The 25187-nt window shown below is 43.8% G+C and overlaps 1 protein-coding gene across 1 annotated transcript in view; it reads right to left on the reverse strand.

The window, feature by feature from the left end:
- Positions 1–25187, reverse strand: part of gli3 (GLI family zinc finger 3) — a 90337-nt gene that overhangs the window by 55838 nt on the left and 9312 nt on the right. The window contains exons 2-3 of the mRNA XM_032503403.1: positions 17710–17883; positions 237–482 (exon numbers count right to left, since the gene is read on the reverse strand). Coding sequence (XP_032359294.1) covers positions 237–482; positions 17710–17842 — 379 coding nt within the window. The 5' untranslated portion in view covers positions 17843–17883. The remainder of the gene's footprint in view (positions 1–236; positions 483–17709; positions 17884–25187) is intronic.

Consider the following 25187-nt stretch of genomic DNA (forward strand, 5'->3'; position numbering starts at 1 on the left):
GTGTGTGTGTGTGTGTGTGTGTGTGTGTGTGTGTGTGTGTGTGTGTGTGATGAGGCAAGTGTAAACCTAAGAGGGAGGCTAATCTGTCAGATTTGATCAAGCATCAGGCAGTTCTACCTGTCACCTACAGTAAAGAGACAAACTTGGCCTCAGCGCTTGGGGTGAGGAAAAAAACGTCCTTGAGCTTAAATCTACAGGTTTTCCACTTTCAAAATAAACAACAATTTACGACTTACGATAGTGTGGGTCTAGGTAGCCGTTGCGAGGGTCCATAGTGAACAGAGTGCCTCGGTACGGCAGGGCATGGTCAGCCAGGTGGGGCAGGGAACCATGCAGCTCCTTCTTGAGCAGGGAGGGGCGCTCGTCTGTGGAGGTGGAGGGCTCCTCGCTTACGGTTCGGTCAGCGCCACGAGATGTGGGAGCCTGGGAGCTGATGGCATTGCGTCTCTCACGGTGGTACGGCGTGCCTGAACTTTCGTCTTCTGCAAAGGGTAGATAGATAGAAAGAAAGGAGAATCTAATGTTAATGGAATGGAAAACAATGAGCTGCTGATTTATTATGAGCAAATATAAGAATCAAAGTCGGGTGCAAAGGGTGAGAATCTTTCTCCCTCCCGTGGTTATGTTTCATACACACAGCTGCAACAGACGTTATAGGGAAGTCAGTTCATGTAGAAGGCGCGAGTGAACGAAGGAGCAGGAGATCAGCTTGGTACACCTAAAACCTACTGGCCATTATGAGCGTAAATCTGTGCCTGTGTTTGTCGCCAGATATGGGAGTTCAGAGGCATATGGTGTATGAGTAAATGGACACCATGGATGAAAAAATCCCAACTTCTTGTTTTAGCACAGTTTCCAAAAAATCTGTGCTTAAATTCTCACTGTCTATCTTACTATTTTTTTTTAAGAAAATTTCTGTCTGCATTCCAAGCAGTTCATTAACCAGCGTCATGGGTTGTATCAACCCCGGCATCCTTCATTCTCTTGTTTTTTTCCTTCTCCCCACTCTCTCTGACTCTCTTTTCTCAAACTAAATCTGTCTTTCTGAGGGAAAAATTAGGCTGAGTGGGGTCTCTGGAGAAAGCTTCCTGGCATGCTGGGTAAAGAGGATAAATGTTGAGTTGAGTTCAATGGCTGAGCTCCACCAGAAAGACATGACCCTTGACCTTTGGCCGGACCTCTGAACTGACATGTATAAGGGTCAGCTAGTCTCCTGACCTAGTCTTTTCTGTTCTACGATACTATATGGACTAGCTCACAAACTGGCATAGCATGTCACACTCATGAAGGCTAAGAAAAAGCCTGCATATGTTTTGTACTTTGTTAGATAATTTGCAATGAGACGCTTTACTTGTTGCTGTCAGATTAAGCTCTATTACAGAATGGTCACCATGTTCGGTTATATGCAATTATGATTTCACCATAAACTGTTGGTTATCTGTTTACTCCAATGCTCTTTCCTGTGTTAATGTCGCCCACTGAGAGCCTGGCAAAATGCTGTTGTGCTGGCGCCAGAGGTTCTGTATTAGCAGCCTGGCGGTGCAAGGCTCCCCCACTATGCACTGCAACCCAACAGCATCCAACTGCCAATTAAGAACAGACGAGAGGGCCAGATTAAAGAGCACTACCTTAAGCACTGAAGAGGACCGCCATAATGCTGTACCACTTCACAGAAGAAGAGAAGCGATCAGAAAGGGGGGAGGTTAAGAGAGAAGCAGGAAGAGAGAATAAAATTGAGAGAGTCGATGAAGAGAGAGCAAGAGGAGCAACCCACGGGTCCTTCTTTTATTCCCCTCTCTCTCCCACATCCATTACCAGCGTTCGGGCCAGCCGTGCATCGGCAAAGCACTGGCAGCAGATTCAAAGATTCCTAACGCGGAACTGACAGCCAGAGAGGCAAGCCACTCTCATCCGCAGGAAATGACAGTGTCAGTTATGATATAAGTATTTAATCCTATACTGCGCAGCCAGTGATCTTATTAAAGGAATAATGGCACTTATACGGTTAAAGCTGGATTAATAGGTCTGCTCTTGCAAAGCGCAATATTAACATAAAGGGATTTTGGAATTGGGTTCATCTCCTGACATGAACTGAAAGAAGTCAAGACTGTAAACTACGCTGGGAGCAAGCACTGCTACAGTAAGGGTAGAGCATGTAGCTGTGTGCTTCCTCTGTGTACTCTTTCACATCTAGAGGATCTAGCATTACATCTGGAGAAGCAAAAACTGTGTCCATATTTATGAGCTTTTTTTCTTACTTTCATACAGATATTTGATGTATTATAAATATAAATTCATCACTAGGGCCTCAGATAGTGTAGCAGTTAGGAGGTCTATAGCCTAAGACATATTCTGACAAACTTACAAAAATCTACTCTGACACTGAAGACTCAACTGCTTACTTTAGAAAATATACTTTGCATTGCTATTGTTTCACTATTTGAATTTGTCTTGTTCACTCTCTTTACCTCTTACTTTATATCTTCCACTCCCACTGCTATTTAGATATGTCTCTCTCCTCCAAGGGAGGTCAAGCGACTAGTTCAATCCCAGCAGTGCCACAGTCCCACCATCCCCCTCCTGTCACCATGAAAAGCCCACAGAGGGGGTTCATCATTCTACCATCTACCACCTTAAGGGGCTTCATTATTTCAGTTTATAGCACCTTAAATTGTTAAACAAACACTCAGCAGCCCAAGGGTCAATTGCCTCCTCAAACTGGTAGACGAGAACCAGAAGTCTTAAGTAAGGTTTCTCTTCGGTTCCTGCTGGTGGAAACTTTTTGTATCTTTACAAAATTAAAAAAAAAAAAAAACGGGCTAATGGAGACAGAGCAGACACAGGTAAACACATGCAACTTTGAAAAGTTCAACCCTGCAACACTCCTATATCTCTGACCATCAGCCCAACAGACCCTTTCCCATTTTCCCTCCCTAATTTTTCATTCCGCTTTTATTTTCTTCTCTTTTCCCATGGTTGCCACATCCAGTCCTCCACCAGTTTGCAAAGTCTATTCAGCCCAATACAAAAGCAGCAGGCCGGTCCTCTGTGGACCAGAGGAAAGCATGCCTCTCTAAAAAACAGAAAAAAGAACTATCTCGCTCTCTCTCTATGGTGATTGAATTTCTTAACATCTTTTCAAAAAGCGCTTAAATGCCTGGAGGCGAGAGGAAGAAACAAGCTAATGGTGGATAGGGAGCACTGAACAAATTTCAGAGCCCTTTCCTGCTCGCGTTTGAGGTTGAAAGCAGGCTCCTGCCTTTCAAGTTTCAAAGTCCTCCTTCTTCCCGCAGTGTCACTGAAGGATTTGAAAAGAAGGTAATTGTGCTCACTGCCGTCCTGATCAGAGCACACGCCCCAGTTCTAGTATTTCAGGAGCTTTTTCTGCCACTATTATGGTACCTGGTGCTCCATTCCTGCATTCTTCCTCCCTTGCTTCTCTCTCTAACCCTCTACAAATGCACTCTCTCCTGCTCTCCCTCACTTGCTTTCTATCCTTCTTTCACCCCCAGCAAGCCACTCATTAAATCCTAAAGCCTGGGTTTCTCCCTTTTTCCCCCTTGTCTGGGGTCTCTATTGTTAAACTCTGGTGCGAATACCTTCAGAGAAAACCCTATGCATGGCCTTTAATATGGCGGCATAAAAGAGAGCGTGGATGCAATGACAAAATTAAATTTTAAAAGCGATAATGAGAGATGGAGTGGGGCCAATTCCTCTGAGAGTTGGACTCTGGGCAAAGGGGGGCTAAAGTTAAGGGTGCCCAGGCAATTCAAAGAAATGAAAAGTGAAACAAAACCCTTGGCTTGTTGTTTTTGAAGGTATTTTCAGGAGACAGAGGTTAAAAACAAGGATTGCTGTTCCTCTACATGCCAATCTGTCCTTGACTCTCAAGCATCTAAATTGCCCTACGGCCTGCACTCAGTCAGAGTCTCTAAAACTGGGACATGTATGTTTCAGGGGTGCACAAAGGGCCATTGCACATTGCAACTCTTTCCCTACATTACCGCCTTTCCTGAAAGCCTAAACATCGGAGGTGTTGTTGTACCTCTGAGCCAAATCCAGACATATGCTGTGTTCCACCTTTGAACTTCTCAAAGCACTGTTGTCAGGGGCACAAACAGGTTTTGGCTGGGGAGCACATGGAGAGCGAACAAGGAGAGAGTGGAGTGGAGGATATACAGTGAAATCACAAAACACTTCTTCAAAGCTCCTCTCCTCCTGTGCAATAATCTCTTGCTCCTTTTTTTCTTTCTCTTGCAAATCAACTCCCGGGAAAGACTCAAGACTCCCCTATTAACAATGAGAGGGGGAAGAAAAATTCCAGCAGCTGGCTAGAGTTTAATAAGAGCACCTCTCCAAGCGGCTTAGGCTTATGTACCTGATTCACCGGCCCTGGCATTGGCGCTATAGACAGAAGGAATCATTCACGATTAGCACAGGCTGAAAGATGAGGGAAGGAGAAAGAACGCTCAAACTCCACCAAACCCAACACAACAAGAGCACAGAAGATTAACGCAATTGTGTGAGGTATTTTTCTGATCAACTTCTTGGCTGACGGGCTGAGTGCCACAAGGAGCCGGGCACCTTCCCCACAACAGAGTTCAGCTCTGCATTATGTGAAGGTTACTAAGTGCTAATGGAGCATCCTGTATCTGCCTAAAAAGGGTGACTTTCAACAAACAAATTTTCTAAATGTCTGAAGGCATAATCAGGTCATTACCCTGATAGCTGTGGGCAGGGTAGTTGACAATCCCCAGTCAAACTATTTGACAGAGCTGTGGAGAACTTCAGCACACTTAAAGTTCACTTCGTTTAACTTTGCGCTCATATTTGACTCTGTCTCGGCCAATTGAATCCGCAGTGGTACATTATTTAACCACCAGCCTGTGACTGATGTGTTGATGAATTGCAGAGAGAGGTATGGGCAGGTCAGGATGCTCCCTCTCCTGGTTAGCAGTCTTTTGTGAGCAGCTGATTTCCCACACAGCGCCCACAAATGCCCTCTTCAATATTCATCTAGGCAAAATTTGACGACTCCCACATCTCAATTTGGCTCTCAGCAGCCCATGCCCCACCCCCCTGCTCCACAGCCCGCAGTCCCGGCCTGTTCTCTCTGCCGCCAGGGGTCTTCTGGGACGCACCCAGAGCTCAACATCTTGCCGCCCCAGCCTCCAGGCCCCGGGGCTGGGGAGGGGCAAATCAAAGCCTGCTTGGCGCCTTCCTTCTTCCCTTCGCTCACCTCAAATCAGCCTCACAGCAGGGTTGTCTCATGCCATGCCTCCGCCTGCCCCTAGCTACCCCTTATCCCCCCATTAGGGGCACAGGCCCACCATAGAGCAGCCTGAAACCCCACTACCATTTCATCAGGCCCACATTGTGAGGGAGCAATGAGCATTGCAGTGAGAGGGCTGAAAGCCCTGACTCTAAAATGCACACAGATGCATTTATGACCCTGGATAGCATAGGCTTTTAAGGTTTTACACTCAAAGGGCACATTTGGCCTGCATTCTTTGAGGAATCAAACACCAAGAGATGCATTTGATCAAGGCTTCAAAACTAAAAAAAAATGCCATTTAGTGCTCTGATTGGCTTATAGACTGTATAAGCATTGCTTCAGTCACAAGCCAGCTATGATCAAGTATAACCTGTTAGTTATTTAAACTGTCCTCTGTAACAATATAAACTGATTGTGTGCTAGGGCAGACTAGGGCAGAACTATGTCCGTTTGGGATAGTGGGTCTTTTACGGTGAATCTGGGCATAAGGCCCAAGAGACCAGAGTGGGCCAGCTTTCCACTGGGCCTCAGCATTGGAATCCCACTTCTGACACCAGAGTGATCCGGACCAAGTCTGTGGCACTCAGATTAGGACTGGCTCGCCAAGAGAAATGGATATGCAGCCAAAGCAAAGAAACACGGAGCCAACAGTTTGGATAAAATAGAAAAAAATAATACAGTAATTTCAAGCACATCAAAAATGATCCAAAACTCAATTGCGGATGTATCCCACCTGACAGTATAGAATCATAAAGTTCTTTCATTTGACTTATCAAACTATAGGGCCATGCTGATGTGTCCCCTGTATTATGTAAACTATGTGTTTCTACTTGTTTAAAAATGTGCTTTCTCACATTTTGGTACATGTGTTTAAGTGCATAACTGTGAACTGCATTGAGGCATAGAGGCCCCCATTAAGTTAGTTAGCCAGTACTTACTAGGAGCTGGATAATTAGACACTTCAAAGGCACCTGCCCGCCATCCCAAAGGGGGCAGGAATTGCAGCGCCCCGCCCCGTTTAAAAGCATGTTAACTCCTATCTGAGGCTAGCAGGCTAATTTAACTCTTGACATTTGATATCTAAGGAATGAGAGGGATCAGCCATTTAGCTGGAACAGGATTACCCCCCTCCCCCCCTCCCCCGCACACCAGCCCTCCTCCCCCTCTTCCTCTCCCTCCCCTTCAACAACCAAAACCCCCTTTCCCAGTCGGGCCGGATTCATTAATTTTCCTGCTGCTAAGCACTTTATCAATGACTGGTGAACGTCTAAGTCCAGAGTGGACTCTCTCTCTCTCTCTCTCTCTCTCTCTCTCTCTCTCTCTCTCGCTCCCTCTCTCTTCTGTGGTGATTAGGCCAGTGGATGTTCAGATCTGTCTGTCTAATTCACTGCCTGCTCGGTTGCTGCTCATCTATTCTCGCACCTGCTAGGCAGCTCAGCAAAAAAAACGTGTTTGAACAACACTACGGTTACGCTTAGCAGGCTCTGAAAATGTTTAAGTGTGAAAGCCAGAATGACATTTCATTTTCCATAAAGGTCTCGGTCCACATGTACATAGATATTTTGATGTGCTTTGGCCTTTAACCCACATACACACGTTTTAGGTCACTGAAAACGGAAATTTTGGAAAACCAGAGTGAATATTTTCAAAATCCCTCTTCAGTCTTGTTGCGTAGACAGGGAAAATTGAGTTTTTGGTTTGTGACATCAGAGTGTGCGCCAGTCTTTCTTGCCCAAAATGGTGCTGGTTCTAACCTTGCTAACTTTACTTTTTACATGTTTACACGTCAATGTACAGTCACTCTTTTACTATATTGAGGACCAGAGGCAACCGAAAGCACTACAGAGTGATCAATGCATTAATGCAGCCAGGAAGCCTTCCAGTAATATTTTTTCTGATTGGCCAACATGGCTTTAGGGTAAGGGTTATATTGCCGCCTGTTGATTTGACACGCTCTTGACAGGGCTTCAGTTCCCCATTCACATAGAAATGCATGTCATTGGCATAGCTATCCATTCAAAATTTTTGAAAATCTTCATTTACAGTTGACACAAACGGCAGTATGTAGTGAAATAAAACTGAAATAGAAAGATTAGAATTTAGCCAGCTTAGTGTGGTGTACACACCCCAGCCAATATATATTGGCAACCATAGTAAATAACCTTTGACATATTGCAGGTAAAGAGGTGCTGAGAGTAAATGTACATTCATACGTGTACATTAGTCTCAGTCTACTGCCTAATGCTGAATGTGTACATTACAAGTTGAATCAGGGGCTACACATGAGTGTGACGGATTTGGGTTAAATGAACAACATGCCTGGGCCTTTGATTCTGCAGCTGGTAATGCTTACAGTTTCTAACCTGTCACATTTGGACATAAGGTCTTTTTTACCAGAGAGCATGACAATCCGAGTTCCAAACTACAAGCAAAATGCCATAAAATAACACAACTCAACTGACTCCTTCACTCTGCTCCCACAATGAGGGGCTGTTCTGCACACACATGTCACCTAGTGTTTAAAAAACAAACAATAATTGAATCTACTTTTTGCCTTTACATCTTGACACATTAATTATCTAAAATAACATTATTTCATTTTCCACAGTTTATTTGTCATCAAGACCTGAAAGGTGCCAAATCACCTCACAAAGAACTCTCTATGAACCTTTCAATCAGCATTTGTCTTCCAACATCCTATCATCATTACGGCTGACGGTTGGCAACAAAATCCTAGACTTGACCCTCACCCACCCCCAGCGTGTAATATGAATAGGAGTGCCCGCTTAATAAACAGGGTGTTATTCACCCCTCTCCCCTTAAAATACAGGTGAGACCTAGACCCCTTCATTACAGTGTCTGAAACAGGCAGGGAAAGCTCTGCAGATTAGAGGATCAGCTATGTTGGCCAAACAGACTTAACCACTGTCTGCTGGAAAGGGGGCTGGAGGTGAGTGCGGGAAAGCAAAAGGCACCAGACTTTTCTATATGATTACATAAGTGACTCTGTATGGCAATGAATGGCATAATACAGTGTGAAAGTTACAGGTTTAGACAATATGACGGACTAGTGGCTGGGGCAATTGTATTGTATGTCACAGGTTGGGTCAATGTGTCCTTACATGCTCACTGAATGTATGTTGTATGTTATAAAGAGAGGAGATATCTGTGGTGTCCAAGATTTTTTAGGTTTGCATAGGCATGAAATTATTTCTGTTGAGTCAAAAGTGTAAAAGATGAGCAACTACCTTGAAACAAAATCAGATTTTGTGATTAAAAAGTCAATGATGGACTGTCCACGTCACAACGTTGAAACATCCAATCAATGGACATCAGGTCACCTTCAGATGTCACTTTCTGGGACATTTGTCATACCAAACTGACTTCTTAGAAACAAAGTTGTGATATTTGCTGTAACAACTATTTATCAGAGAGAAGCTCAAGTTTCTATATTGAGGAACATTGGGGATAATGTTAAAAGAAAGCTTGGATACAGCCAGATAATGGTATAATGACATAAGAAGTTTTATTTAGTCCACATAAGTAAAAGTTGCAGTCCACACATGGGACACAGTCCTCTATTTGCCCACATATTATGTATCTTCCTAAATCACCTAATAACCTTAGTATTTCTGGTCTTATCTCCTGCTTCAACACTTCTTTCCTTACTCTCTACGTCTCTCCCCTTCTGTTGCTGTCGCCTCTCAGTAATGAGCTCTCTTCATGTATGACCTCTCCTGTCACTCCCGCCAGTCCAATCCTCCTCTCCCGCTTCACTCTCGCCTCCTTCTCTAATCTCTGCATTACTTTGCCATTAATCTCACATTCCACACAAGGATGGCCGGTGCAGCTCAGCTGACATGTTGCCTTCATAATCCTATGTTCATATTGACTCAGCGGGATGGAAGGAGAGCAGTGTTTAAAATCATCATAGTAAAAGAATACTCTAGGCGACTTTAGGATTCACCTGTAGCCTGTAGGAATCCTGTCCCTCTTCATCCTTCATTCCCCCTCTTTCACCTCACTACATCCCACCTTCTGCATTTAAGTTAACATTTTTCCCGCTAACCTCTTGTTACTCACTCCTGGTTTCCTGATATCATCCCTCATTCTCCCAGTTCCCATGTCTTTCTCAAATCTCCTCAATCTCTTTCCATCTCCCCTCATCCCTTTCCCGCACACTCCCTCCCTCTCTCTATTCACTACCTCCCTCTATCCATCCTTAACCCCCCCCCCCCAGAGCCGCAGTGGGACTGTTGGACTCACGCAGCCCCATGCTGAGCTGCTCCAGAGCCAAGCCAGAACAAAGAGCCCATTGATGCGAGCGGAGACATAATGTGGGCCGCCTCTGACAGCACCGAAGATGAAGTCATGAGGTCGCCAAACAGTTAATAATGACGGCCCATCCTCCAGCTGCACCAAGTGTGTGTGTGTGTGTGTGTGTGTTTGTGTACAGCTTGGTGCCGTCAAGGAAAGTGAGAGAAAATGAGAGACTATGTGTCTGCATGCACACATGACTGAGTATCTACAGTGTGCAACGCATGTGTACATTTCTTAAAGCATGTCGATGGATGAAAAGCTTTTAAAAGCGTAATGAGATACTCCATGACACTCAAACATGCGCTCAATCACTTTGTAAATACCACAGAGGAAAAACAAAACCTTCAGAGAATTGCACTTTTAGTTTTGGCTTCACTCCAGCTGTGTTGAAGAACACCCACCCCACCGCTGCCCCCCTTTCCTTATTGGAGTCTGTCTGGCGCAAAGTCTGACATGAGACACATCTCCCCGGGACTGGAGCTGTCGCTGCGAGGCCCACACTCCGAACATCATTAGCCTCACAGCTCCAGGTAAGATCAGGCAGGGTAGGAAAGACGGAGGGAGGTGCATATGTATTTGTGTCTCTGTGCAAAAGCATGCTTGTGGGAGCGTTGGTTCAAGTATCAATCTCAATGGCTCTGAATGTGCATGGCCTATTAAAATGCCTTTAGAGGACAACTTGCTTGTCAAGAGGCCTCCAGGCTGAGTTGGGCTCGGGACAGCGGGAGGAGGCGGAGGCGGGGAGAGAATGGTGAAAGACAGCTATGCAATTGATTAACATTAGAAGGACTTGCTCAAGTTCAAATTGCACGGCCCTCTGCTGTAAGCTACAGACATGTGTTTCCCCGCAAGTAGAATGTTTCTTTCAAACCCTGTCTCTGCTACACATCTGAGTTCAATTCTCCGCATGCCCTCTCTCTGAAAATCAATTCCTCCTCCTCGCCTCTGCTCTTTTCCTCCAGCTCTGTGAACAGACCAGGGCGAGGGGATTACACTGTCCCTCCCCAGATCCAAGCAAGACAACAAATGGTTCTTATCAACTGACACCCCCCTGCCATCCAGGAGGAAGAAGCTGAAAAACTGGCCTGGCCGCCCCAGCACGGATGTGTTTCTGGGCTCTGTCTGCCAATCGTGGCAACTCTTTTCCCACTTATAGCCTGAGCTATTTACGAGAGCCCTGAGAGAGTGCGTACGCAGCACCAGAGGGTGGGAAGAATGGAGGCGAGAGAGCTGCTGCTTCTCAACCTCTGCTTCTAATCAATCACCAGAAATCACTGCCATGGTTTATAGCCTTTGATCCTAGCTCCTCTTTCGCACTGTGAGGGAGAGAGTTGGGACGGTGAAAGGGGAGGGGGAGCAGGGAGAAGGGTGAGAGTCAAGGCCCAAAGGGTGTGGAGGTCAGGGGAGAGAGATTAGGGGGTATATGGCCTTTTTGCTCTCTCAAACCTGAAAGCATGTCTTGATTTAATCCAGTGAGTTTTGAGCAGAGAGCGAAAAGTGGCCTGAAACATACTTGCATGCACAGCTCCAGACAACAAAATACGTTTCAGGCTCCAGACAAGAAGAATTGTTTAACTGGACATGAACCAAAGACTTTGATAGAAACGTTCATGTGATTTTGACACAGCCAACTAAGTTCACATGCTGTATCTTTAAAACTATAATGCATGCTCTTTATATTTACCTCAATGATTTCTTTAAAAATGTCATGTTGACTTATCATTTTAAACAACTGCTGCCGCTATTTCAACATGTTAGAAAGACCAATGTACTGACGAGGGGGAAAGCACATAAAAGACATAAATATTAAAACTGCTGTAATTTATTATTTGTAATGTACACATAAAACGTATATTAAATCTAATGATATATTATTTGTTTTTCACACAGAGAATCAATTATTAATGAGCTAGGGTATGAATTGTTTTAACGTTCTTAATACTTTTATGCTTATACTTATATTGCTACAAGCAACTTAAAAAATGAAACATGCGTATAATGCAGATTATCTTAAAGAAAACTTCTTTTGTAGATCACAGTATCTTAATGCATACAGAATGCAAAATATGAGCTCACCGGTTGTCTTTCATATAAACTCCAACCCTGGTGGCAAGGCCACTAGTTGCTACTTCATCCCATTCAACAAGAATCCAACTGTGGTAAGGAGGCGTGGGCGAGCGAACAAAACAGAGAGGACGCGGAAAAGAACATACCACAATAAATCCTCCTGGCAGGGTCAGGACACCCCAGCTTTGTTCCTCCTGGCAGGAGGGAGGCCACTGATGCCTACCGACAAATGGACGGAGTGGTAGAATAATCAACTACTGTTTCCCCTACTTTACGGGTTTATGAGTTTATGGGGCCAGTGGTAGCCCCTGCACCTCCCTCTTTTAGAGGAATAAGATCTGGCCGGACCGCAGTTTTGCTGGGATGTAGCAAGGCAATGTTGGCCAATGTACCTACCCGTCCTTCCACACAGGGCAGGCTGATTTGTCTTTGTGAGGCTGCTCGTTGGCTCGGAGTCTCTGACTCGGGTGACCTCTGACTCCAAGGCCATTCTGGCTCTCAGCGTGTCAGTGAAAATGATCAGCATGAACTATCACAACATATTAGAATTAAAAAATGTAAGGAAAAATTCAACTACAACATAGGTTACAACTTGGGTCATATTTTTATAGTTTTGGCCACCATCTCTATCTGAAATACCACTGTATTTACAAAGGTAATTGTCAGGATCTGGGAATGCGGAAGTCCAAGAAACCCAATCATACAGGTTTTTAACTCCAGGCTGCCAAACTTGTTTGAAAAAGAAAAGCAAGGTCTTACCAACTATGGTAAGAGCTGCTGTTACCATGGTTGTTCATCTGAACAATTTTCACGTGTAATAATGGACTGATATTTCAGGCTTGCTCACTTTTGGTTTTACCCATCCAAAAAAGTGGTGGTCTTATTTACATGTCTGATTTTCTAACTGAGTGTGTTTACTTCCCTGTATAACTTCATTGTGCCAATATGTCACCAGACATCAGCACATGCTTTGGTGAGTCCAAATCAAAACTGATTACAAATGATTACCAAAACTACAAAAACAATGTAATTTTCTGAATCTTCATTTCCTTCAAGTGTTCATTTTGACTTTCAACGTTAAATGCCGTCTCAACCAACCAGGGTAAACAAGTTGGATATTCCTTGACCAAAAAAAAAACAAAGATGCAATTCCACTACAGCTGAATTCTGGCGCCATCTCCACAGCGTGCAAAAGTCTTGCGGCAGTGGCTTATATGCATCTTCCAGCAGTGAAGGAGCAGTGGAGCCCCAGCAGGCAGATCTGGGAACGCGGAAGTGTGCCAGACAAGAGAGGCCAGGCTGGGCTGGACTGGGCTGGGCAGCTGAGGTTCCCCTCCGCCCTGAGTAGCAGCGAGGCTAAGCTAATCCTGCGCCTCAGGCCCCTGTGAGGTGGCTCTGCCAAAGCTTGTCCCCCTGCTGCTGCAGGAAATTGCCTTCAGTGCAGAGGTCCATGAAATGGCTATGGCTCACCAGTAAAGGCAAAGCACATCCACAGAGTGTGCACATGGGGCCTGTGTGACTTTACAAACCCAAATCTACAGGTCGATTTTAAATTTAATACATATATGTCTCTGAAACCTCATGATGTTCTATCCTATTGTGGATACATTTGTATTTTCTTCTATGTATTTCTGCTTACATAATAACTTAACTTATGTATTATTTATGTACCATACAGAGGTCTTTTGACACTAAAAGCCAGTTTTCCTGCGTGGGGTTGTGTGTCAGGCTCTATAACGCCTCCTCCATTGTGCTGTTTGACCCGTGGGCCAGCCAGAGCTCCCATGAGGTCCCTTATCCCTCCATCAGTCCTCTCTCATTAGCCCCCACAGGCAGAGCCCAGAGTAGGGCAACACAGAGGGGCCCCTGCTTCCTCCTCTGGTCCTCATGAAATACATACAGCACAAAAACAGATGACAAAGTGCATTTCTTAAAATAACTACCAACTTGTTTCCTCTATACAAAAGGGCCATTTTAGGGACGTAAACAGATATGTTTCTTGCAATTGTTGTCATTTTTAAATTGCCATCAGAGTCCCTGAATCACTTGTCAGCATACATTGTCAGGCAGACTGTGGGTGTTCTTGTTAATTATCTGTATTTATTAATCATTTTTGTCTTCAGTTACAAAAAAAAGGTTGGATCATATTTAAGGGGGCTAAAACAGGGATACAAAGTGGAAAGCAGAGGTGGTAGCATGAAGAGGAAGGAGGAGGAAGGAGGAGGAGGAGATGGGGCAGGACACAGTGGAGAAACAGTTGATTATGAGTCCCATCAAGTGATCAATGATTTCATTAATAAGACGGATCACGCGCCTGTCATAGCTGTGACACGGGCTGAGGGATGATCCGCTCCCAATGCTCCATTTCCCCCAAGTCTCCCTCCCTTCTCCCTCCCTGCCCTTCCAATATCGCCTCCCTCTGCCAACGACAAGGAACGCCAAGGAAAAAAGGGATGGAGCTGGGTGTTGACGGTGAGGGGGGTTAGTCATGAGGGAGGGAGAGAATGGAGAGGAGGGGGGGAGAGGGTGGAAGAAAAGTGAAAATCCATTTTGAAACCCATTTTCAATTAGGGGTCCACAAGCTGTTATCACAGGTGTCCCAGAATGGGGGCCCGTAAGTGAAAATGTCTCCTATCCGTTTCTGAAATGAAACCTTATCTGGGAGGCACAAAGATGGCGCGGACAGCGTATCTGTAAATTACTTTCCATCCCCGCTGTTAACGGGAACTTTATTTCTGTCAGATGACATTCCCCTCTATTTACTGTTGATCATTTAAATGGCTCCTTAAAAAGAAGGTGGCCCCTCACTCTTCCTCTATCTCTTCCCCTCTCTCTCTGTATCATTCTTCCTTCTCATACCATCAGGAGATTTTTTTCTTCTTCTTCAAAGCAGTCAAGTGTTCTTTTTCTTCCTTAAACACTTTAGCCACGCTTTCCTTTTGCTTAGGGATTTCTCTGGTAACCTACACGTAGCCTAACATTTGTTGCCCTTTAAGGCTTAACTTGTGTGACCATTAAAAGGTCCCTACTCACCCGCTTCATAACCTGCTTTACAGGGGCTGTGTTATGTTAAATCAGCATTCCCTGACAATTTTCTGAACTACATCCAGTTGTTCTGCTCCCCATTTTTCAATTCCCCTCCTTTAACCTCCCTCTCTTTCCTTAAATCAGCAGCACCCATATCATAAAAGTCCAACCAACCAGAAATCTTTCCCCTTCTTTTTCTCCTTTGCAAATAACCAATTCTTTCGCCTCTACCCTGTTTTTTCTCCTTTTTTTATTAGCAAATTATCCCATGACGACAGGATTTATTCAGCAAAGAAGCATGGACATCTTTTTTTTTTTTTTGCCCGGGACCCAACAAAAGAATCAGGGGACTTTGTGGTCCACCTGCCTGCCGAATGATGAGGGTGGGAGGGGAAAGCACCCCCCAAAACCCCTCCTAAAGAGCACCAATCACAGCATTGTTGTGGCACAGTCGGCTCTTTTGAGCTGTCAGTGCAAGAGGAGGGGGCACAGAGATGAATGGCACACAGGATGAAGCCACCATTTAGCCAACCATGTGGGAACGCTCTACTAGGACTCAATAATTACTCTGGGCCTGCTCAACTTGGACAAAACTTACAGACTAGGAAAAATAGGGGAAGACAGAGTGGAGGAGAATTATCCCCGTAGTGCACTTAAAGTGAAGATTTTAGAGATAAATCAGTTACCAGACAAAACTGCAGTTTGCTAATCAGAACAGATCAGATCAAATCAATACCTACTTGCAAGCTGATCCCAGTCACAGACAAATTCTTTAGGAAGCAAAAATGGCTTTGGAAAGCTTAACATCGGCAAAGTCCACTACACCCCCCTACCCCTACTTATTTTTCACTTTTCACAACTTATCGTAGCACCGTGTTACCGGGCGCACCACAGGGTTTCAGCTGCGCTGAGATCAGGGGCCGCTGCTCTGCTTGACGGGGGGAAATATTTAGCCGGGCCTTCCTAAGGAGAACCAGTCACTGGGGTTTCACAGCTGCTCACAATTACCTTTTGTTTGGATAAAGGTGGTGGGGTAGGGGCTGCGGGGGTTAAAGTTGAGGCGAGTGTAGGGTTACACCTGATAAGAGGTTATGAGTTCTGGGGGCGACTTGGGAATGTGCTGTAATTATAACAACACAAAGAATGTGTAAGCTATCTTCTGATTCCACGAGGGAGAGATTGGGATCTAAAAGGGACCTTTCTCTGCAGATAACTATCATCCCTCCCTTCGTCAAATTGTGAGACTACTGTATTTTAGGGAATTCAACATTGCTTAAAGCTGTAGTGTATCGTCTGACGTGGCTGAGTTGGTGTAGGAGACAAACCTTATGCTGTTCAGAGCTATAATTACCAGCACATTACGAAGAAAAATCCACAATCACAGAGCCAAATTACATCCATGCGTTTTCCACAACAAACTTTTTTTTCCTTGCTGCCCCTTTAATTAATAAAACAGTGCTGGCCATCTGGGAATGAGTAAGAGTGAGAGTGTTCCCAAGATGCTTAAGGATGCATTACCATACCCACTTCCTGGGATAACTCCCATATGGGGAGCAAGTCACAGCAACTTATTTACCCTTTCCTCGATTGTCTTTCTCCTCTTCACACTTTGGATGATCACTGAAATCAGCAGAGTCCATGGGGCGTGACAGAAAACTCCCTGACAGGCCACCATCTCCAGCTACTAAAGCCAAACCTCCATACCCAAAAACCTCAAAATCCTCTCACTGCTAATGAGCACAGCTGCAGCTTAGGCCATGGTGATCTCAACTCTGGTTTTGTTATGAGTTTAGCTTAATGCTCCAAGGCTTTCCAGGCAAAAAATTAAAAAGAATTACCATCTAATATTTCTCATTCCAGCATCTGAATTAAGAATGAAAAGCTGAATGACGACAGGATTGATGAATTGTAAGATCCAAAAAGCTTTTAATAGCATGTGTTGAAGACATTGCTATGTAAACATGCCAGCGTTTTGCTACCAGTAAGGGTTATATGTGACTCACCACAAGAACAGCGGGAAAGCAAACAGAAGTATATTGAATAAAGATTGTGTGATCTTTAAAATAATGTACTATTGAAGTTGTGCATTATGTCACACGCAAGCTTTTGGGGTTTGGCAATGTGTTAGTTGTGCAACATCTTAAGGCTGTCATCACTTATCACTTATTGTAGAGAATGCAGCCGACGGGGTTGTTCAATTACAAAGTGCCAATGAAAGGAGTAGTTAATGTGCTTACAAAACAGGTATCTGTCTAATGTACTGTATATAAAAGCATGTTTGTGTTGCATGAGAGTTGGTGCTGAGAGATGCTTATTTCCTTTATTTTGTGTTGTCTTTGTAAAGCTGCGGAGTCTGAAACAAATTTCCCTTAGGGGACAATAAAGTATATCTTATCTTATCTTATGTTGTGTTTTTGGAAGTTGGTCATTTTCATCTTTTATTAATGAGAGCCTAAGCAAAAAAAACATTCCTTCGTTCCCAGTGGGTCAGTTACCCCTATGATCAAATATGTTGCTATGTATGGTAGCCACACCTCTGTCTCTGGCTCACAGAGGTCTGGAAAACATCAAAAAATGCCTCGACAATGAGATGCTGAAAACATTTACGATACAAATAGATGTTTATCCACAAGTTAGAGATGACGTATGATTAACAGATGTGACCAACTTGAGCTTTCACAGAGAAATTCAACTTTCTCAACTCTTATTTGATCTTGAGGTGTAGATTCAGCAAGGGTAGTTTTTGCTGGACTTCTGGAAATCTAAAATGTATTATCATTTACTGGGTTTATTTTTTAAATGATTTGAGGTGGGGAAAAAAACTGAATATCAGCTGTGCTGTGATTTTATTTTTTAACCTGTGACTTATCACTTTGTCACTCATGTTTTTGGGCTCCATGTTCCCATTACTTTACTGGTAAGCTGACTAATGGACCAATCTTTCCAAAACTGAGTGTATTTCAAAAGACTAAAATTATATTTACATTAACCACAGAGCGGCAGTTAGAGGTGACACGTACCGTTTGAGGTGGTGCTGGAGGCCACCGCCTTCTCGCTGATGTCATTGCGCGCTGATGAGCCCTTGGTCGCCACAATGGTCTCCACCCTCTTCTTCTTCTCAGCTGCTGAAATGGCCTGGGAATGGGTTTCCATGGCGATTTCTCATTCCTCAACACCTCATGAAGACAGGATAACTGGTGGAGAAGCAGAAGAACGGAGAAAGGACGGGTGAATGAAAGACATGAAGCACATAAGACAATTTTAGTTTGGCTCTCTGCTTGTAAAATCGAAGTTTGATTTGTGCATTAAGTTTAGAAATAAAGTATTTCTTGCTTGATTGAAGTTAAACATTTTAACAATAGAGTGCCTCTAGAAAAGACTTCAACACTGAGAACCTTGTGAGAAAAACTTCAGATCCAATCCTCCCTTTTCATGATGCCCATGGGTCAATCCACCAGCTCACCATGATTTATTTTAACTCAAACCTGCTGGGCTCTGATCTGCTTGTCGAGAGGCTGATCTCCTTCTCTGTTAACAGTGGTTCAAATATCCAAAATGTAGCTTTCCTTATTTTCAACTATGTCACACTAAACTTCTGACTTCTTGTCAAAAAAAAACTATAAACATAGCTAGGCAGGACATCCTGACTAGGTTTTATATCTCAGAATAGAAGCTTGTAGATATACCGTTAATCCTGCTCTAGCAGTCTTTCCAGAGAGAAAGGAAAAACCTTAAGGGGATACCACAGAGAGAGAAACATTCACAGTCCTGAAAAAACAAGGGTTGTTTGAAGGCCCTTTTGGGAATATCATGGTGCCGGGCAATTTTTCTTTCAAAGAATAAAGGTGGTTCAAGTTAATACTGTCTGTGGGTTTAGAAGGGGTTCAGCACCTTAGAGGCTGTCTACAAACTCAACTCTATCTAGGTCATGGAGGTCTCTGATTATGGAGACAACACAGTGATACACCACAACCACTCGTTTACACAAAGTACAGGACAGCTTAATTTGGTCAAATACAAAGTCTTTAGTCAGACTCCATAATTCATGGTTAATTACTGGAAATATTTAGTCTGACTAACATTTTCTTTCCAATAAAGACCAGCAAATTACCCAACTGTACTATTTATTTGTCCTCCACCCTATAAACATGCATGGATACAAAGGCCAGCAGTAAAGTCAGCTATAATGCAAGCAGAGGAGTGCTGCTGAAACTACAAGAGAAGGGAGGGAGCTGATTTTTACCAACTCCCAAAGGAGGGAAGGCGAGGGGGAAGTGGTGAGGGGTAAACTTCAGACAAACACTGTGCGCTTTGTTTGTTTTTTCCCCAACCCCCTGAAAAACCAGAGTCTGTCATCCATTTTGACCCGACAACAACATCTGTAAGCAATTGCTGGCTTACAAAAAAAGAAGGAAAAAAAACACAATGCAATTACTGCCTTACCAATCAAAACAGAATTAAACAAGAGCTTGTCCTCCCAATCACTCCCACATGAATACATGTGTAGCCGTCATCCCCAACCAAAGACATTTTTGTCCTACTTGCACAGATATCATCTCAAATCACTGCTGCATGTGTTTGATAGAGTGAATGCTTTCATTTCTTTTCAGCATGAGTGGGTTAATCTTTAGAATATGTGCGGTGCATGTACATCTGCACTCTGCACATGCATAGTTGTAAGTTCCTACTATGAGAACTGATCATCGGTGCCACTCATTCACTTTCATCGGCAGAAGGAGCACGATCAAAGAAAACTTTTTAGTCTCCCTCTTTGTAACTATCATTCTAATGACTGGACTTGAAGGAGGGAAAAGGAACAGGGAGAGAACCTATTTTACAGCTGTTACTGAATAGCTCCCAACATGCTTTGCATGTGAAGCGAGCATACATGTTTGTGTGTGTCTTCCTGTCACCCCCAGGTGAGTCAGACTAGAGCTAAAAAAAAAGGGTTGCAAGGGCAGCAAATATGGGTTTGTAGGGGAGGTGAGGATCAAGTGGGGCATTCCATTAGTCAGGCAAATATTCACAAGTCCGATCCACTGAAGCGTGACTGACTGGTCTTTTGTGTTCCACTAGGCAGGCCACTGTTCCAAAGCAGCAATTAAAAGCAGGACCTTTTCACCCATAATCCCTCTGACCTGGACGCCCACACCCAATCCTGCAGATGTTCCTGTATCTGCACTTGCTTTTCGCGTTGCTCATTTTCACACCAATCCATCTCTAAAAACTTTTAGAATCTCACTTGCACAAAGACACTTCCATCTGTGTTTACAGCAATACAGAAATAACGCTTAGCCTTCCAAAATCTGAGGACAGAGATCCTAGTTTGAATGTCATGTCAGTTTTTATTTAACACTTTGAACCAGGAGATACACTAAGTGACATGCAGAAATCAGATTTCTATATACATTTACATGAGACAGCAGAGAAATCCGAGGCATCTGTATGGGGACTACCTGCATCAGCAGTGTGTCACAGAGGCCTGGCACAAAAACTAGGCATTGGTTTCTGTTACTCAAAATAAGGGTTAATTTCATATTAAACCCTTTCCCATGAAATGTCTGTCCTACACCCAATTAGAGAAGAGAGAAAGAGGGTGTATCTTTATTTGTGCTCAACTGTAATCCATCCACACAGAAAGGGAGGCGATTAAACAGGTTTAAAATACCACAATTCAGACTGTTCCCTCAGAAAAAAAACATTCTTATTTTATAAGCACATTAAGCAAATCAATTTAACATAAATTATACGCCTTGATGACAAAGGCACCGAGTTGAAAGTCATCTGCAAATTGTACACATCAAAGTGGAACACTAAAATAAACTTTTGCCTTTGATAGAAAAAAAAGAACATATTTTCTTCCTTTTTCTTCATGCAAGCTTAAACAGCTGCTACCACTATCAAAAATCACCGCCTTTGTTATTTAAAGGCTCCATCTAAAGCTTAATTCTATGAAACTGCTTAAGGTATACCTCCTAGTCCAGTGCGTTCTGTCATTAGGAGCACATTTGCAAATGCATGGCACACACAAACACACACACTCAGAAACTGAGGGACATTTTTATATACACTTTTGAAGTGTCTTCTTAGATTTGGCAACCCCCCCTCACAGACGGGGTACTGTATTTGTGTTCATTTCATTAGGGCGACTGTTCAGTGTCGAGGACCCCCTGAGGGGGGAGACTGGCAGCGCCACAGCATTCATCATCATTACATCAGCGACCACCGAGATCTGCTATCTTAGGCTTATCAACACGGCACAAACGCACCGCAGCACAGCGAGTTAGAGGGGAGGGGAGAGATGGGAGATGGAGACGATTGAGGGAGATTGTGAGCAAAAGTGGAATAAGAGGGGGAGAAAATGAATGGAGGAAGGGAGGAGCATGAGACTGGGCGTGTGTGTGTGTGTGTGTGTGTGTGTGTGTGTGTGTGTGTGTGTGTGTGTGTGTGTGTTCATGTGTGCGTGCTTGCATGTGTGTGCATCGCACTGTGCCCCTGCATGCCTGCACATGTTTTCCTGCATGTACGATGTGTGTTTTTGCACATTTAACAGCTATGCCAACAACATTAAGGGCTCCAGCACAGCTGGAATAACTAAAACACTGAGGGGCAAAGAGGGAGGAGGAGTTGAAGCCCTAAGCGAGATTAGCTGAATCTAGCAAGAAAACAGAATGCGCTGGCTCAGGCTGCATGTGTTTGCATTGGATAAGGTCAGTGAGGGGATGAGGCCCCCTTAAGGAGACAGTGCTTGCTGGTGGTTACAAGACTGTCGTGGGTTCAAAATCTTGACTGAGGAGGGGTTCCCAAACTCCATGGCTCTCAATGGAGAAAACCACATACTTAGGTTTCCATGCTGTGTTCAACACTGCAGTGCACTTATGGCTTGCCCTTGGCCCTGGAAGGCAAAGGGGAAGGGGGATGGAATTGGGGATTTGGTGAGTTGTGGCTCTCATTCAGTGAAACTTAACATTGTGCCCAGATGGCACTAAGTCTGGCCTACAGCTGATGGGGACCAGCCCCTCAAGTAAGGGCCATTTAACAGGAATTAGTCACAGCCCGCCACACACACACACACATTTCAAATCCCAGATATGCGCATGCAAACAGTTTAGTGTTAGGCCTTCTCACCCTTTTGTATACTGTGACATGGTTGAGCTATTCAGATTGTCAGTCATTTACATGTTTCTATATCATCCAACAATGATGTGTTAGTCCCACTTTTTACTGCCACATTTTAAAACGTTGACACATTTACTGAGATGATTTATTGATTCATGTTTTGAATCAGTAAAGCATCTTGTGAATACTGCATGGAAAAAAAAAGAACTTGTATTTTATGCAGTTTTTGCATTAAGGTTTTACAAAAGACCTACCTGACTTTAATTCATCTTTACACCTGAGCTCTTGCATCTTAATAGCATTCCAACAGCAAACAGCACACAGCAAAGTGTGCTACACAATTTTTGAATAGGAAAAAAAAGCCTGTGCAAATGAGGAGTGTTTATATTTTTAGTCAAGGACAAACATTGCAACAACACAGCCCATCCGTAGCTTTCAGCGGAGCTAATAAGATTATCCTCGCGTGCGACTTGGTCCCTCAGACCTCTCTACTTGAGATGCTTGTGAAGGCTGATGAGGGATCCTGTGTGATGCACAGCAGAATGAGCTGAGTACATCTTACATTCCTGGGTAACAAACCCACACGATGTAATCGTAATGCTTACACGATGCTTCTTTTGCACTCGCTACCCAGTAGATAAGGGGAAAATAAAGCATGTGCCACAATGGAAATCATGTGCGTTTTCCCCACAGCCCCTGCTTATTAAATTGTTTATTTATTTTGACTTTGCATTTGTTTGTGAGCCACTTGTGTCAGGGCAAGTGGGGCCGTGTGAGGAGTGAGACAATGGATAATGCAGGCAGCTTTGTTGCACTGGTGGCCCAGTTGTGCGGTATTGGTTTCCCCTGCTTTCCACTTTATTCATTTTCTTCCCCTGCTGGAATGTGGAGCCTTTGTTTGATCAGTCACTTTTCCTGATTCTTGAGAAGAAGGAAAAGATGCTTGTTCAGCCATTTAATGGAGGGCCAAGCAAACAATGCAACATATTACTTCAGCAAAAATGACGATCCTTTGGGGAAAAAAAGAAAAACATTTTACTATATGCAAAAGTGTATAGCCTTGAACTTGCAGATTACTATTAGCATATACTTTTACCTACTTTATAACTCTGCTTGTATCCACACAGCCAGTTGAAATTCTGTTTATTATAAAATCCCTGTCTCTTACAGCAGACTGTAAAAGGCATCCTCTTTAGCTAAGGTTTCCACTCGAGTGGCCCCTGCAACTGGCACAAACTGTAAAGCAAAAGTGAGTGAGGTCTGTATCCTGTCAGTGGGCCTCTCATCTCCAGTGAAAACAGTCTTGTGTTTGTGGAGGCATTCTTCATACAAGGCTTTAGAAAGCCCTCTGTATGATGACACAACCAGAGTGCGACAACATCCTTCACTGTGCTTTCACAGCGATAGAGTACATGTTACGCCGCATGCTGCATTGTTTGAGAGCACAGTTTCTATCTAATGCATGCGTGTGTGTGAACATGGCACAGGGAAGAAGAGGGACTGTGTTTGAGAATGTGTGAGCCATGCTGCACGACACTGTGTGTAGGAGTTGGATGCACCAGGTGCTCTATACGTCTTTCAGTATGCAAGTGCGATCACTGTGTGCATAACATAAATAAGAGAAGGGACCCCAGGGAGGGGATGAGTAGAGGAAGAGAAATTCCTGTACGGATGAAAACCTCACACACAACTTATGCTGCCTCCTCCTCTTCTTCCTCCTCCTCACACGTGCGCTCAGAGAAGGATCAAGCAGATGGATGGTCCTGTGTGAGTGTAAGGGCAGCAGGTATGGCTTTGACAGAAGGTCTGCACACTTAGCCAGAAGAAGAGTCTAACAGAGAAGTATTTGAGCAACAGGTTCTGTAACAGGTTACAGGGTAATCGTGAAACTGGTCTACCCACTTGGACTTCTCTTCTGTTCACTTTTTTCATAACTATTTTTTCATAACACATAGATTCTTCCCGACCTCGAATGTTGTGGTCGGGGCTAAGTTCACCTGGCATCTAGGCTATTTATTTCATGCATACTCACTCATGAACTCTCAATCTTTCCCTCCTACTTTCTATCTCCCCTTTCTTCATTTCTTTGTGTCATTTGGATAAGTGTTGGAGCAGAGTGAGTCAGTGCTGCTATGTGATTAATGACGGGCCCTGGCGTCTACGGGGCCGAATGCTAACAACAGCCAGGGGGCAACGCGATAATGCACAATAATAAAGCCAGCAGATAAACAGCCAGGCAACGCAAGGCCTATTAGCTAGCCCCATCAGGACAGCTAAGTGAGAAATTAGCCCTTCCCAAGCTCCGGCACAATTCATCAAGTGCTGCCCCTGAATCCCCCCTCAAGAAATCATAATGTTTACTTAAAGACTGGCCTCGATGCCCCAGCGGCAAGCTTTATTGGCTCTTATTAATTCCCATTCTGGCCCTTGCGGCCATGCCATTTAAACCGCATTAAAGGGGTGAAAATTGGATGAGATGACGTTGTCTTGGTGTTTGGCTCTCGCATGATTAAGCCAAACCTAAACAGAGGGAGACTTGGAAGAAAAAAAATAAGAGGGGAGGGCAAACAAATCAGCATGTAAAGGAATGCTGAATGAAGCTGTCCTGAGATGTGCCGCAGTCAGTCAGAGGAATGCAGGGAGAGAGGGGAAAAGGAAGAGAAAAGGGAGAAATGGCATTGCTTTAATGCTAGACTTCCTGTGTGGATGGGAACTGATCCAAAAGGGTAACACTGGGTCACGCATTCCACAGATGCAGAAACAAAATTATTCTGCTGTATCTTTTCTCCTTATCTTTAATCAGGGTGGTTGAAAAATAACGTAAAATAAGGTCACTCTATCAGCACTCCAACCTTATTTCAACATGTCAGTGATGGACAGGAGTAAGAGGGGTACACCCAGCACAAAGTGAATTCCTTTAATGAGGTGGCTGTGCTGGTCTTAAAATAACAGAAAAAAATTAATCACAATTGTGAAATTAGTGATGAAAGGCACTTATTTTCATCAGCTTTGTAAATTACCTATTATTTAGAGTGTGTACATTACCTTGTGTTGAAACGCTTAGTTGAAAGTTGAAAGAAAAGCCACATTTGCTAATTCCAGCTCTTCAAAAATGAAAATGTCGCACGTTCTCCGTTTTTATATCATTGTAAACTAAACATCTTTGGGTTTTGTACTATAAGACAGAAAAATGAAGACATCATCTTTGCCTCTGGAATCTTCTAATGGGCACTTTTCACTTATTTCTGCCATTTTAGTTATTTTTTCAAATGATGTATGGATTAATGGTAACAACAATGAACTGATAATGTTTATTACCTCTTTGTTATAAAAGTAAATGCTTTCATGTGAAACCACAACACTATGAATGGGTTCACTG

Source organism: Etheostoma spectabile, chromosome 22 (genome assembly GCF_008692095.1).
Source record: "Etheostoma spectabile isolate EspeVRDwgs_2016 chromosome 22, UIUC_Espe_1.0, whole genome shotgun sequence".
Lineage (NCBI taxonomy): Eukaryota > Metazoa > Chordata > Actinopteri > Perciformes > Percidae > Etheostoma > Etheostoma spectabile.